This window comes from Watersipora subatra, chromosome 10 (assembly GCF_963576615.1).
Source record: "Watersipora subatra chromosome 10, tzWatSuba1.1, whole genome shotgun sequence".
NCBI classification, from domain to species: Eukaryota; Metazoa; Bryozoa; class Gymnolaemata; order Cheilostomatida; family Watersiporidae; genus Watersipora; species Watersipora subatra.
Genome location: NC_088717.1, coordinates 19509223 through 19524614, shown reverse-complemented (window position 1 = coordinate 19524614; position 15392 = coordinate 19509223). Strand labels below are relative to the sequence as shown.

Here is a 15392-nt window from a genome sequence, read left to right as displayed (position 1 = left end):
GTTTTTGCACGATGATTTTATATGTGATGTTGAAATGCTGCTAGTTCATTGGTCAGCTAGTTCATTGGTCAGCTAGTTCATTGGTGAGCTGCCCTAAAAAGTATGATGTAATTCTTTTTGTACATCAACAAATGACCTGTTGAAAATGCTGTTGTTTTTCCAAGCTTTGACCAAATATAAATGTATATTTAATCCAGTTACAAGAGAAGTGATGCATCCAATGACCTAAAACTTTACAATTATACATGAAAGGCTCTTCTTAACAAAACTGCTAACAGATTGCTTCAGCTGCACACGCCCTCCCATCAGACTCTGCTCACATCCGACTGCAGCAGCTGGGTCAATAATGCTTCAAATATTTAGCATTTTTATTGTGAGATAAAGCAATTAAAACCTTTTGACCAGATGGCAACAATATCAATTACTAACTAAAGACTAGATATGTCATATGTATATCATACGGAATAAACATATTGTCATATGTATAGTCTGTCAAAGATGAGACCCCGGCTGTCAGTCTTGGCGAGTGTAACGAGATAGCCCTCGGCTGTTATCTTTAATCCACAGCAACGACTTACTTCTAGATCACTGTATTCAAACGCTCCTGTAACAACATACACCAACCATAACTAACTACTAGAAATTCCCCTGTCATACAGCCCACGACCAAAGTGATATTGGAAAAAATAAAGGGTACCGATGGTTGAGAAATGCAATATTAGCAGTCAAATGGCACTGTAGTGCAATAGGATAACTGCAATGGTAGCTGTAATGTGTTATTATGTACAACAAACAGCAATAATGAAAGGAAAAGTTTATATGTTTATATCTCTCCTCCTGCAATAGGAGAAATGCAATATTAGAAGTAAAATGCACTGATATTATTAGAATAACCAATATTATTAATATAGTAATACAGTAATAATAGAAAACCAATGCAAAATTTTATTTACATTTCAAAACGTCATAGCTAACAATATCAAGAAGTGATATTTATATAGATTTTTAGAAAATCTATTTAACAAAACTATTTAGAAAAAATAATAACAGTAACATATTGCCCATCATCGATGTTGTTAGTGTGACTATAACACTTCAATAGTCATCCAAACTTATAATTAAATATTGTAATAATCTCATAAGAATCGTTAGAAAAAATATCATCGTCATTTCCTTTACTTTCACTGCTTTGGACATCAGTTAGAATACCAAAGTACTCAGAAGTGTCCAAAATTTCAGGTACTTTGAAACCGGCAAAACAGAAACGATTATACTTCAGTACTTCTACGTTAATTACAGAAAACTTCGTCAATTCGACAATGCTATAGACTGGTGAAGTGTGCACATTATTTTTTCGTGAAATGCGCACGACTTAATGGTTCTATTCTCAGTCGTTCGGCGTTTCGTTTGCCGGTCTCAATTTTAATAAAAATAAGGCTTGGCAAGTTTTAATAACGATTTTCAGCCAAATATATCTGTCTGTCTATATACATGTATATATATATTTCTCAAAGTCCGTCTGCGGATCCGTCTGTACGTTTTCCGGCTATAGCTATCATTAGAACACCTGAGCTGGACAACAATGCAGACTCAAAGTCATGGCTTACCATCATTGGAAGCCTAACCTTATTAACTAGTTTAGTGGAAATTTCCATTGGCAATATGTCAGGCTACTAGCTTGAAAGTTACAGTTGTTTGACCAAGTTTTAAAACCTTTACAGTTGTTTTTATTTTTCTCATGATATGTAGTTTGAAAGTTAGAATGGCAAATGTTGTTATATATTAAATACAAATCAATTTTCTGTCCAAATACTTTTCTAATACACGGGCAACGCCGGGTGGTACAGCTAGTTTGTGTAGAATCCGATCAGATGGGTAAGTTTTAAGATATTGTCGACAATTTACAAAGACTTGGTAACATATTTAAATAGATTTTTATGTGTTTTGTAGCGTTAATATGCTTAAATGACTCCATTGAAAAATGGTTAAATTTGTTGATGAGATTTCGGTACAAGGGTTTGCGATGTTGTTGATGAATAATTTTCGTGAGTTGTGTGCACATGCATTTATCATAAAACTCTCAAACATTCGATCCGCTCGTGTTTGGTCGTAGATAACTAAGGGTCTATAACTAAGGGCACCTCCACTAAAAGTTAAGCATAGCCGCCTACACTTGCCTGACCAAACAGTATTTAAATAGATTGCTCCATGCCTAACTTTTTATGTAAACCTTTCACCAATTATATCAAACATGGTGACAACCGGAAATTGCACATGAAACAAGACAAAGCTGTGTAATTTATCACAGGATTCAGTTCCCTTTTGTTCTTAAATAAGTAGATCTTTTTATAAAGTTAACCTAGTTTGTAGACACTTGCCTTATGTTAAACTGAATATAACTTGCATTGAGGCTGATGTTCACACATGTCTAAGCCTTATGTGAAAAAAAATTAACTTGAACCACTCAAACACCCTTTTTAGCAAAGCTCAGTTGACAAAAGTAACATTTGACTTATTATTGATAAATTAATTTAGCAAAACCTACACATATATATATATATGCCTTTTGATTTCAGAACCGGTTACCATTAAGAATGGAAATGTGCAAGCCTATAATTATACACATTCACATAATTATCTAATTAGATTGGCTTTTTTTCTTGATCTTTGAACATCTATGAGTGTCTGTGAGTGCCTGTTTGTTTAGGAGTGTCTTAAGAGTGTCTATGAGTGCCTGTATTTGTTTAGGAGTGTCTATGAGTGTCTGTGAGTGCCTGTTTGTTTAGGAGTGTCTGAGAGTATCTGTGCGTGTCTATGAGTGCCTATATTTGTTTAGGAATGTCTATGTTTGTTTAGGAGTGTCTGTGCATGTCTATGAGTGCCTATGTTTGGTTAGGAATGTCGATGCTTGTTCAGGAGTATCTATGAGTGTCTGAGTGCCTATGTTTGTTTAGGAATGTCTATGTTTGTTCAGAAGTGTCTGTGAGTGTCTGTGAGTGTCTGAGTGCCTATGTTTGTTTAGGAATGTCTATGTTTGTTCAGAAGTGTCTGTGAGTGTCTGAGTGCCTATATTTGTTTAGGAGTGTCTATGTTTGTTTAGGAGTGTCTATGTTTGTTTAGGAGTGTCTATGTTTGTTTAAGAGTGTCTATGTTTGTTTAGGAGTGTCTATGTTTGTTTAGGATTGTCTGATAGAGTCCACAAGAGTTTTTGATTGTCAATAATGTCAATGTTTGTGAGTATTTACGTATGTTGAGGTTTATGAGTGTCTATGAGTGTTTATGATGATCTATCAGTGTCTATGAGTGTGTATGATGATTTATCAGTGTCTATGAGTGTTTATGATCTATCAGTGTCTATGAGTTTCTTGCAGTGTCTATGAGTGTCTGTACATGTTTATTAGGGTTTCTGTGAGTTTTTTAGTTTTTTGCCTGTGGGTTTGTAAGTGTCATTGAAAGCTGATGATATCCTATTAATTACGGTAACCCTAAAGAGTGAGAGCACAGCAAACAAACCATATATACAGTAATAGAACCTTTTCTTTGGCCTGCTGCGAACAATACATACAGTGGAACCTCGGGTCTCGAACATAATCCGTTCCAGAAGGTTGTTCGAAATCCGAGTTGTTTGAGATCCGAAACAATTATTCCCATTAGAATTAATGTACATAAATTTTAATCCATTCCAAACCAAGAAAACAACTTCGGTAAAGTAGTTTTTCAACATTTTACACCATGAACAGTACTGTACTGTATATTACATACTTTAAATAAAAATGGGTAGATATAGATCGTGTTTAATTCTAATAAAAATTTTTCTATCTATGATGATGAAAAGAGAAAACAAAAAGTAAATGTAAAATTTTCGTATGTTTTGCTCTTACAGCATCAAAAACATTGCAGGTTTAGATACAATACCGGAAATTGCAGAAATTTCAGGAAACAGCAAAAATGCAACAGATCAGTTACATCCAAAATCGTGTGAAAAAGAAAATATAAACAGCAATAGCATGTTTACTTCACATCTTTGAAGGAGAATCCTCCTCTGAAACAATTTAGGGTAAGTCGACTGAAGGAGTTGTCTCCCTAGCAAATCTCTTTGGTAGAGGGACGTTGTCCAAGATGGTGCCTTCCTTTTTGTAAAGAATTTATGAAGCGTAACTTGCTTTTCCTTTGTTAACGAATGTTTCCATGCCGTTTCCGGAGCTGTTCCGAACGTTTAATTCCAATGCGCATGCTCCGGTTTGGTCGAGAACCGAATTTATGTTCGAGATCCGAGACAAACAAATCTCAAATTCTTTGATCGAAAACCGAGTTGGCTGAGAACCGAGGTTCCACTGTATTTGAAATGGACTCACCATCTTATGGTATAGTGAATTATATGACTGTTATGCTTATACATGATGTTTATTGTTTCATCTAAACTCACCTATTTGTGTGCCATCCGGCCTGAACACAGTTATATGAACTCTATTACCGTGGCTGTCAGCTACCAGTAGGTATCCTCTGTGGGATATATCTATTCCATTTGGGAAGCTGATGGATGAATCTCTACCAATACGTCGAAGGAACTGACCATATGGGTGAAATTCCACAATGCAATGTCCCTAGAACAGACACATGGCAAGAGTAAGTCTATTGGTAATACATCTTTGGATAAGAGCAACAGAACAACTGTGTGGTGACCCAAGCTGTTTGAGGGTTTTTATAAAAGCTTATCTATGTGTACAATGAAAAAAACTCCCCTAACTCATATCTTTGTTGATCAACCTGCTTTACCCACACAGGAAAACTACATTGACATTAGAGATAATAGTATAATTCACACTAGGTGAATGCCCGGCGTTGCCCGGGCAATAAAAAAGCCTTTGGACAGAAAATTTGTCTTTATTTAATATATACATACAACATTTACCATTTCAACTTTTAAATGAAGGGGTTGGATAATTTCTGTGTGCCATAAGTTTAATTAAATTTATGCTAAATCTATATTTCTCAATGTTAGTGTCTGTGTTTGTTCAGCGAGAGCTATTAAAACCTTGGAAAAAAGAACCTTATCGCAGAAGATATGATCGCGGACCCTTCCATTCACCAGTCCAATGCCTTACCAATTAAGCCACCCGAGTTGATGTATTCATTAGGCAATATATGTCGGTATAAGAAAGCAAATACACTACCGCTCTCCGTTACATCGTAGCGTGATGGCGTAATGTTGTGGAGAGGGGTAGCTCTTATTAGTAAGCTTACTCAAATTATCCATTGGTTATGTGCCAGGCTAACAGCAAGTGGCAGGCAACTACATTACCTCTCATTGTTTATAAGCTGATTTTTAATACCTGGGCAACGTTGGGTGGCACAGCTAGTATTTATATCTTTATAGCATTTTGGGGATGTCTAGGCACATATTTTAGTTTTAATAAAATACTTTTTCTTTTAGTAAATTAGACCAAACGTGCTAGGTGAAGTGTGAGTATTTTAACCAACTACTATTAAAGATTAACAAATGTAATAAGTATGTGCACAATGGTTCCATAGTATTGCAAGTAGGCTGTGTGGTGTCGTGGATAACACACCAGTCTGCAGAACTGGGAGCTTCCGAGCTGAATTGCAGTACAAAGCAGTTTTTTTCGCCACAAAACCTTTTGGCTATAACTGGACATATGGATGACAGACAGACATATATAAAATAGATTAATGTTTTGTGTCGCTCGGGTATTGGAGAGGTAAAAAAGAGGTAATGCATAGAAAATTTATTTCTAGTTAACATGTACAGCAGTCTCCTTTCTAGCTTTTAAACTTTATACCATGAGAAAAGTATTTTGTGCGGTTCAAATAATTTAAAATAAAAAATAAAACAACTGTAAATGAGTTTAAATGTAAAATAAATAGCAAATAATGGCTAGATAGTTTGTTTTCCTACAATGAAAAAATATTTGATAATGATACAATTAATTCGAACCAAGAAAACTAAATAAAAACTATGAAAACGTTGAAGTAATAATAACAATGATTCCATAAGTGTATAAAAAGGTTATTGTTGCGACAGCTTGTTGTATTCAAAGTTTTAATAGACGATACAGGTACTTCTCGATACTGGTACTAATACATAGCAATGCAGCGCAAGAGGGTACTTTATCTAACTGAATGAAGAGAGAATGTAGAGGCATCTCCTTGTAAGGAGACTAGGCAGTCCACATGTAAATCTATTTAATTTCATAGTTTTTAGCGATAGCCTTAAAAAGAACTGGAAATTGAAGGGGATGACAGGACCTTTGAAATTAAAACGACACATTTCGAAATTACAAATAAATAAATAGGTAAAGGATTTTGAAATGACTTGAAAAATTTTAGAAGGAAAACAAACGCAGAAGGTAAATTAATAATAAAAAAGTACATACCCACTTAGCTTGTAACCTGCAATCCCGATAGGATACGTGGATAAAATAGATGTGACTGATAAGAACGGCTTAGCCTTGTGGTTAAGTACATGTATTTGTATATGTGTAATTGCAACTGTCGTGAGTTCAAATACAGTGCGTTACAGATACTTTATTGCTAGATTTTAATCTCTAAAACTGGACACAGCGATGATAAAAAACAACAATTAAACTTTGAGATCTATAGATATTCATGTATATGTATATAGTATTTACCATGAAATCATTGACAACGTATTACTTACATATAACACTTGGCATTGAGCCGAGGACATAATATAACAATTATAATACCTACCTTAAAATCAGAAACATAAAAGAGATTATCTGTTACAGCAATGTCGCTAGGTTCCTTCATTTCATCAGAACAATCAAACCAACGCAGGAGCTCTCCTCGTCCTGATAAAGTGCACACAGCAGGCACCACACTGTCTGCTGCCACTATGAGTCCTGGCAACAGAAGAGGAACTAACAGAACTATTTATCTGCAAGCTACTTGATCACCAAACTGTCATATGATAATAGTGCACCAGTACTGCAGGAAGTCAAAAGCATAATCTAGTTGTTTGTGATGCTACAAGTTCATAGGAAAGACAGTTCAACATTTTTTCACCAGAATGTTCTGAGCAATCCCTCTAAGATCGAGTATAACACCTGCAAGCAGAGGCTGTCTGTGTGTTATTTTAGAGTATTGTTGCTCAGACAATGGCTCTGCGATCTTGACCTAAACATGTCTGCGTCCAGTGACAAGGGAGCCTCGACGTCTAGAGAAACGCTCTGTTGCAGAGAGCAATTAGGGTTGGATGTCATTTTTGTCACCAACAAAGAATTTTTGAGAATTGAACCCCAACCTGTCATACGCCGGTCAGACGTTCTAGACCACCAGGCCATGAGTAATCACTAACAGGTGGCAGGAAAAGATAGCTCTTACGTATGATATAACAGCACATAGAACATCAAAAGCTACAATCAAAACAGAAACTGAAAAAAAGTTATACTATTTTAGTCTTAGAAAAATTCATGACACCATCAAGCACTAAATGCAACTTTGCATAACTGTGCGTCGAACAAGTTACAAATGCATTGCGAACAATCACCCATTACTGCTTATGAAAATTGGAATTGTTTTCTCTATTTCAAACCTTATCAAATATGGACAAATAATTACATGTATTTATTTAGGGCAGCTGTAGTACATGATCATTTGTGATACCTTCTAGAATGCTTGTCTGAAGCCATGTCTAGCAAAAGTCACATATTTTTCTTTCATATTATAAACAAAAATCATTGTAAATTAACCAGACTGCAAACGTGTTCACCTATAAAAAGGTCATCAATAAACTGTGCTTCATAAATAGCAGGCTTTTCTGAAGATTTCCTCACAGCAAAAAAAAAGTACCATCAACATATTTTTATTTGTTACACAAGTTGTAATTACATTTTGGCTCTAAAAATATGACATGCATTTTTTAAAATTATCTGCAATTTAAAGCTTTACTTGAAACAAAATTCACATTACAGTTATTTGGTATCAAAAGATTCACTATGTCTTACTCTGTGTTGTAGGTGCCAAATATGTGAAAATATGATTACAAGCTCTTAAAAGCGAACAGTTAATCGCAGCCATCACAAAAACGCCATAGATTGAAATCCCTTTCCAAAACGGCTCAAATGGGACGTAGTTGAACACGATGGCTTCTGGTTAGACTTTCATGCAACTTCATTCGTCGAAATATTTTTACAAATATACTTCACGCATTAAAGAAAACCATGTCTATTGTCCTTACACGTCTGTTTTATCATCATTGTAATTCTGTCAGTTTGAGCACTGATATCGCAAAACCTACTGTAAAACTCGTCTAATTTTTTTTTAACCTTAGCTCGAAGGAGTACATATCATCCCTTGATAAACATAACAAGCCTGTTGGTCACATGTGAAAGTCGAAAACTGCTGCATAAATTATTCGCGCTGTTTGGCAAGAAGTATGGGTCACATGATCAGATTACAACTAGATGATTAGACCAGGCTGAAATGAAACTGTAAAGTATTGAGCATCTATATTTGATACGGCTTTCCGGTAAAACCCAAAGTGTTTGTCATAAACTAGTGCTGCGAGATGTTTTATATTGAGCCTTTTATTTCACCTGATAACATCACGTGTCAAAACAATAACCAAAATGTTTGAGTACGTCATCGAAATAAAGAGATTTCAAACTACGGCGTTTTCGTGATGGCTGCGATTAATTGTTCATTTTTGAGCTTTTAAGAGCTTGTAATCACATTTGCACATATTTTGCACCTATAACACAGCAGAGAAAGACATGGTGAACCTTTTGATACCAAATAACTGTAATGTGAATTTTGTTGCAAGTAAACCTTTAAGGAACTCAATCAGTTACAGTATATGCATTGATCAATCAATGATTAACTTTGCATTTAATCTGGCCATTTTACAAACCTTCAGCTGCCACTAAATGAATACTGTATAGTACGCATCAGGCAAACATACCTAGCTAGCCATTATTTCAGATCATCTGGTTGTCCTTCCTGAAGTATTGCAAGTAATTTATTAACTTATTGCTGACAATGTTAAAATAAAATAGCACACACAAGGTGTGCCATTTTACATCAGTTAATACCTGATGGTGTGACAGCTAGTCCAGCCACTATTTCAATGTATTCCATATCTATACTCCTCCATAGATAGCCATTCATTTTAAATATCTGCAGACGCGAGCGTATTTGGCTGGTTCTATCGCAGACCACCACACAGGAAGAGTCTCCCTCACCTATGACAGCGACCTTGCGGGGACAACACAGATATGTTCTATCTGGACCTAAAAAATTTAGTTTATATGGAAAAGTTGTTTACTATTCTATTTTTTACTAACGTTTACCTGGCCAACAAATTGTTGTTACAAGTTGCATCTAAATTTCGTTGCCACTCGGTTGGAAAACAAAGCAACATAGACTAACTAAAGACAACAAACACATTTTTTCATATAGATAATAAGAAATTCTGCCAGAAACAAAAGTTTTTTTACCAGAAAACTTTATGAAACTTTCTTATCATGTATTCCAAATGTAAAATGATGTATTACTAGAACTATGCTTGCTTTTAAAAGAATTTAACATGACCTTAACCATAGCAAATATGACCATAGGGCAGTACTCATGACTTTGTAAGTTTATTTGCACTAAAGCCTGATAATGTTTTGATAGAGTAAACAGTTTATTTATAAAAAACTAGTTTTATTTGTCAGGAATATTTGAAGCCATCAACTACATAACATAATTACAATTAACCTAGCAAAAACCAGAGCTATAATGCTAGTAAGTAGGGAGTTTAAGGGCAAATAGCTGCCCCACTTGGCTGTGGTTTGCTTCTCACCTGAATTTTGAAACTGATACTGAAACTTTCCTGCAGTGTCAAAGAATTTAATAGAGTGATTCATTGTGTCCGCTAACACGATTCTTTCCTCTTTTCCATAGCTTAGACAAAGACCATGGGGTGTGCTCAAATGGTGTGGTGAAAGATCATTTCTTTCTGTAGGTCTTCAAGCAAATCATGCAGCAAAAACAATGCCAAAACAAACAATAATCTTCATAATTATTAGCAATTCGAAAATGATCCTAGAGAAAATCACAATCAAAAAATATAACATGGACAGAACCAGTACGAATAGTTGAAGGTATGATAAAATATTTGGCCCCTTTTTTTTTAAAGATGTAGGTATGATAAACAATTAGAGATGCACATATGATAAAGACCTTACAAAATATTGTTAAATAATGAAGATCTTTACCTCAGATTCAATTGTTGCCGAGCCATGTAGTTTTCAATATCTCTTCTATGTAATGTAAAATTCCTGCTAAAAAAGATTAGCGCAAAATATCGCCTCAAACAGAATATCAGTTTGAACGACATAAAAAGATTTAGCAAGTAAGATCACCTATACAACTTTCAAGTGTCTGATAGGCACACAAACAGGCACAGTTGGTGACAAAATTGTTATGAACCGAGAACACAAATTAAAAATCATGAATACGTTGAATTAATAATAACAATGAGTACATGAAGCGCGAGTATAAAAAGGGTTATTGTTCCAGCAGAAGCTATCCATCAAAATTTTGAATACGATGATACTGGTACCTCTCGATACTGGTATACATGTAAAAATGAGACATTGTACTGTCTTTATCTGGTACTTTGTCTGACCAAAGAGAGAATGTAGAGGCTATTCCTACTCCAGACAATACAATTGTCCACTTGAAAAGTATTTAGCCTTTAAAGATTTAGCAATCAAACCTTAAGAAAAACCAGAAATTTGTGTGAAATAGAAGTGTATAAAAAGGGTTACAGTTTCTGCAGAAGCTACCCATCAAAACTTTTGAATACGACGATACTGGTACCTCTCGATACTGGTACCTCTCGATACTGGTACCTCTCGATACTGGTACCTCTCGATACTGGTACCTCTCGATACTGGTACCTCTCGATACTGGTACCTCTCGATACTGGTACCTCTCGATACTGGTACCTCTCGATACTGGTACCTCTCGATACTGGTACCTCTCGATACTGGTACCTCTCGATACTGGTACCTCTCGATACTGGTACCTCTCGATACTGGTACCTCTCGATACTGGTACCTCTCGATACTGGTACCTCTCGATACTGGTACCTCTCGATACTGGTACCTCTCGATACTGGTACCTCTCGATACTGGTACACACATAAATATGAGATATCCAAGTAAAAGACATTGGTGAATTGCATGAGGGTACTTCGTCTAAAACCTAAATGAACAGAGAGAGAATGTAGAGTTTCTACTTAGGATGTTCATGTGAACAGTTTTAAGTTTCACTATTTCTAGCGAAGGCCCTTTACAAAAACCGAAAATTGAAATTGTTTTTCCAGTTGCAATGTAGCAGAACATTTGAAAAGGTACATTTTAAAATTACACATGAAAATTAGTAATAGATATCAAAATGGCTTTTAAAAAATTTTTTAAAGAAAAACAAACATGAAGGGAAATATTAATTCATAATAACATGTACATATTAGCTTTAATTGCTATAAGGATACTGTAGATAAGCTACTTGAGAATAAAAACGGCTTAGCTTAGTGCATAGGTGTGCGCGTTTACAAACTTGCAATTGCAAACATGGCGAGTTGGATTGCAGTTCTATGTGTTTTTTCCTAGCTAGATTTTAATCGCTAAAAAAGGATAAAGGGAAGAGAAAACAAAAACAGACAGAAGACAAACCTGGAGATTCATATATTCAGTGCACTCTCGGGTTACGATGACCCTGTTATACAGTTTCTTTGCCTTACGATGGTGAACACCATGTTTTTTGCCCTTGCCATACAACTTTTTTTCTGCCATTCGATAACAAATTCTTTAGTTATTTAAATTTCGATGTGTTGATTTCGCTGGAATAACGAAAATGCCAGTCATTGGACACACCCGCAATAATACAATTACATGTATAATAGGCTTATAATTAAAATGTCCGGTTATAGAGACCCGCAAATAAATCACATAGGCACCAAGGATTTTGAATATACTTGAAATATGGTGTATGTACTTGTATAACCACCTACCTTATAATCTATTGGAAACAAGAGCCAGTTTCTACAGATTGCCATCCTTGTCTATTATAAATGCAACACGCATTTGACCACAAAAGTCATTACCATGTATTGATGCAGAGGCAAACACATCAGTTGATCAACTGACAATTTCAAAACCATGAACTAAACATGAAGTTTGATTTACTAATTAATCAGATTTGTGATTACTTACAGATACGCTTTTCCCAGCAATCACAATTTGACAGAGTATAAAACAAGCAGGCATCTAAAACTACAGCAAAGTGATGATATGCAATTAGGCAATTCCGGTTTTATATTTGTTTTTACGAACAAAATGCTTCACAAGCCAAAAAAGCGTATAGCAGCAGCTATAGATAGCTATTCATACCAAGAAAGTGCATTTAGCCTGGAAATTTATTGCAAATCCTTTTAAACAATTTATGTCAAAAGGAACTAAATTCTGTGTAATTTTACTAACTCTATTGAGAAGTATGTGTTGATGCAATAACGTGCCGACCAGTAAACCACTGAAGCAACTTAATTTTTAGACATGTGCGCATAAAGATTATGAATTTATGTACCACAAATGCATCATTGAGCAACAGTTTTTGCAGCATACAAGACACAAATATTTGCAAGTTTTCATCTCAACTGAGAAAAAATTTATTGAATATCAAATCAAATTCTAAACCGAAATATAATACAATAAACGAGAAGGATAAATTGACAGTACACATTGTTCAAATTGCATTAAATACAACACCGCTAGGATACACGATGAACAACATTTCCTGCACAAAATTACTATCATATAATGGAAGACAAATCCTAGCCAGATGCATTTAAAGCAATTTTAGTAAACGATACAGAAATGTGAAAATAATTCTACTTCTGTCACCGAAATCAAGCCGAAACATACAGTCTAATGCTACAAAAATTAGCTAGTCATAGGTGTCTTTGAAAACAAAACTATTGAAAAACTCGTGTAAACCTTCAAAAATAATAGGCACTATTATGTTCTATAACAGATGTGTATGTAAATATGAAGCGCATTCTCTAAGACACCCCTTTCTAGAGAGATCCAACCACTGAGAGCTATCCGAGACAACGTTGATGAAACAGCATTGTTATCTCAGATTAGTTCTCTTTAACACTGCCCATGGAAAACGTAAAGAAAATGCAACGTAAGATTCAAAAAGGCGAATATAACACCAACTGAATGTCTCAAAAATCGCTCAATCGACCAGATTGCAGCAAAATATTTTTTTTTGGGTTTTTCTTATTATATGTTAATACAGAAATATTTTTTTGTATATCTTTGCCAAAATAGGATTATTAATGAATAGAAGACAAAAATAAATTTAAACAGTAACACAAGATTATCATACTTATTGTATTATAAGTGGTACGACTAAAGCTGTGGTAGGGATTTGCTGCTGCAGTTAATATTGATAATTTGCACTTAAAGAGCCAGAAAAATATACGGTAAAGAATTTGAGTGGTTTGGATAGAATATGACTGTATAATGATTACTATGTGATACTTATAACAATAATGACCGGTCTAGCCCAAATAAAAGAGCGCCGATAGCACACAAAATAAACTTGTCACCAGTCTTAAGCAAGAGTACGGTAGTTCTAGTATAATGTTAGTATATTGGGAATTTGATACAAAGCACCGACATACTGTATAATTTATGTACAACTAATTTTACCCCAACCTTTCCTCCCCAGCTTTTAGGGTCTGTCAATAAGACAGACAAATATTGCCAGATTTTGCCAGCCTCATCGCATAAATATCAGTTGTACATGATTACTAGTATAACCAATACTGTATAATAATCATATGGATGTAAATAAACAAACAAATAATTCACATAAGCATACGTGACAGGGAAAAAAATTTTCCCTTATCAATCTATCTCCAAAACATGGAGGCAATTTTTTTTAGCTTTTTTGTTTTTTCATAAAATGGCGAGAAAAAAGTATTTAGTAACATGTGTGTATATATACAGGATGGCTTGGGAAGCAATTATTGCATATTACAAGTGAAGACACAAAAATACCTGTGGCAACACGAAAAGTAATGCTAGCTAAGAAAAGGAATATTCGAGTCTACATTGTGTATATAATATGTTAGGTCAGCAGATAAATTTAACCCATATGGTCATGTTTGACTGGTCAATAATCAACATCAGCAAATTGTATGAAAATCTCTGGTTAGCTTTTCAAATGTTAGTATGGATTCTGATAAATATGATTCTATGGATTGTCTCTGACAAAATGATTAATACAATCACAGTAATTACGTATTAGAATTGAACACTTTTAACTTCAAACACTAAACAAAGATAATTAATTTGGCATACAAATTACACTATAGAGAGAGTATATGATTGTAAACTGTATACATAATGACATGGGCACCAATAAAGATACCAAGAAAGCAATCACTCAGGAAAATTTACCTTAAGTGATCATCACAAATATTGCATGCTTGTAGCCTACAATTTTTTTTTTAAAGAGGTGACGAATGAAGAATATTTAGTTGGTGAAAGAGAAACTATGTAGACCAGGTAGGCGTGGTATAGCCTATAGTTAGATAAGTACATCTGACAACAAGGCCCTTGCGAACAACAATGATGCTCTCGAAGATGAGAACTTGTTAAAATACGTACTGGAGAGCATGGATGTTCATACTAATCTTAAAGCAAGTATCTTGGACATATAGGTACTCAAATTGCCAAAATACAATGGAGGCTTCTCCAACTTGTTAAGATGTCGCTTCACCGCATGAGAGCATGTGTATCCAGACACTTAGCTGATATAGAGGGTGTTGAGCACAAGAACATGGTGGTTGTTCTTGGCCAATGTGACAACATAGCCCTCTGATGTTATCTTCAGCCCACAGCAGCGACTCACTTTCACATAAGGGCACTCAAACTCTCCTAAAACATACGAATAAAATAGATACAAACAAGGAAACGGTCAAAGATCAAAAATCATTTAAAAGAAAAATGCTTAAAATTATCTTAAAAAAATATAATACAAAATAAACAAAAACTATGTAAACTACAAACTAAATATAGGCTTGGAAGACGCACCGATGAGAGATCCATCTCTCTGGAATACGGCCACATGGAACCTGTTACCATGGCTGTCACCAACAAGCACATCACCAGCGTCAGATATATCAATGCCATTCGGAAAGTTAGTTATTGTATCTGTGCCTATACGCCGAAGGAACTGACCGTCGTCATTAAATACGACAACACAGTGTCCCTACAAAGTAGGCAGAAAACTGATCCAAATTTTTCAAAGACTAACCAGTTTCTTATGGATTAGCAGACATTTTTCCA

At 34.9% G+C, this 15392-nt stretch overlaps 2 protein-coding genes across 3 annotated transcripts in view; both read right to left on the bottom strand.

Annotated features, from left to right (window-relative positions):
* Positions 1 to 358: 358 nt before the first annotated feature.
* On the bottom strand, positions 359 to 12292 carry LOC137406373 (brain tumor protein-like). Of its 2 annotated transcripts, XM_068092945.1 has the most exons (7): positions 12246 to 12292; positions 10242 to 10307; positions 9827 to 9990; positions 9075 to 9272; positions 6733 to 6884; positions 4427 to 4604; positions 359 to 604 (listed from the first exon to the last, which is right to left on the bottom strand). In XM_068092945.1, the coding sequence occupies exons 2-7, from the start codon at positions 10265 to 10267 to the stop codon at positions 477 to 479; spliced, it is 846 nt and encodes a 281-aa protein (XP_067949046.1). In that variant the 5' UTR covers positions 10268 to 10307; positions 12246 to 12292; the 3' UTR covers positions 359 to 476. The 2 variants fall into 2 exon arrangements, with proteins under 2 accessions (XP_067949046.1, XP_067949045.1); XM_068092944.1 differs by lacking the exon at positions 12246 to 12292 and having other exon boundaries at positions 10242 to 10321.
* A 389-nt stretch (positions 12293 to 12681) lies between these two features.
* Positions 12682 to 15392, bottom strand: part of LOC137405704 (B-box type zinc finger protein ncl-1-like) — a 31092-nt gene continuing 28381 nt past the window's right edge. Inside the window, exons 15-16 of the mRNA XM_068092064.1 lie at positions 15138 to 15315; positions 12682 to 14981 (exon numbers count right to left, since the gene is read on the bottom strand). Of these exons, the coding sequence (XP_067948165.1) occupies positions 14851 to 14981; positions 15138 to 15315 (309 nt within the window). The 3' untranslated portion in view covers positions 12682 to 14850. The remainder of the gene's footprint in view (positions 14982 to 15137; positions 15316 to 15392) is intronic.

Bases quoted from the DNA above. Each gene is read 5' to 3' on its own strand.
- LOC137406373 (XM_068092945.1), bottom strand. From the start codon at position 10,267: ATGGCTCGGCAACAATTGAATCTGAG. The intron at 9,273-9,826 runs GTGAGAAGCAAA...TAAATTTTTTAG, and splicing joins GTATCAGTTTCAAAATTCAG to GTCCAGATAGAACATATCTG. The intron at 605-4,426 runs GTGAGTTTAGAT...ATGTTGTTACAG, and splicing joins GCCGGATGGCACACAAATAG to GAGCGTTTGAATACAGTGAT.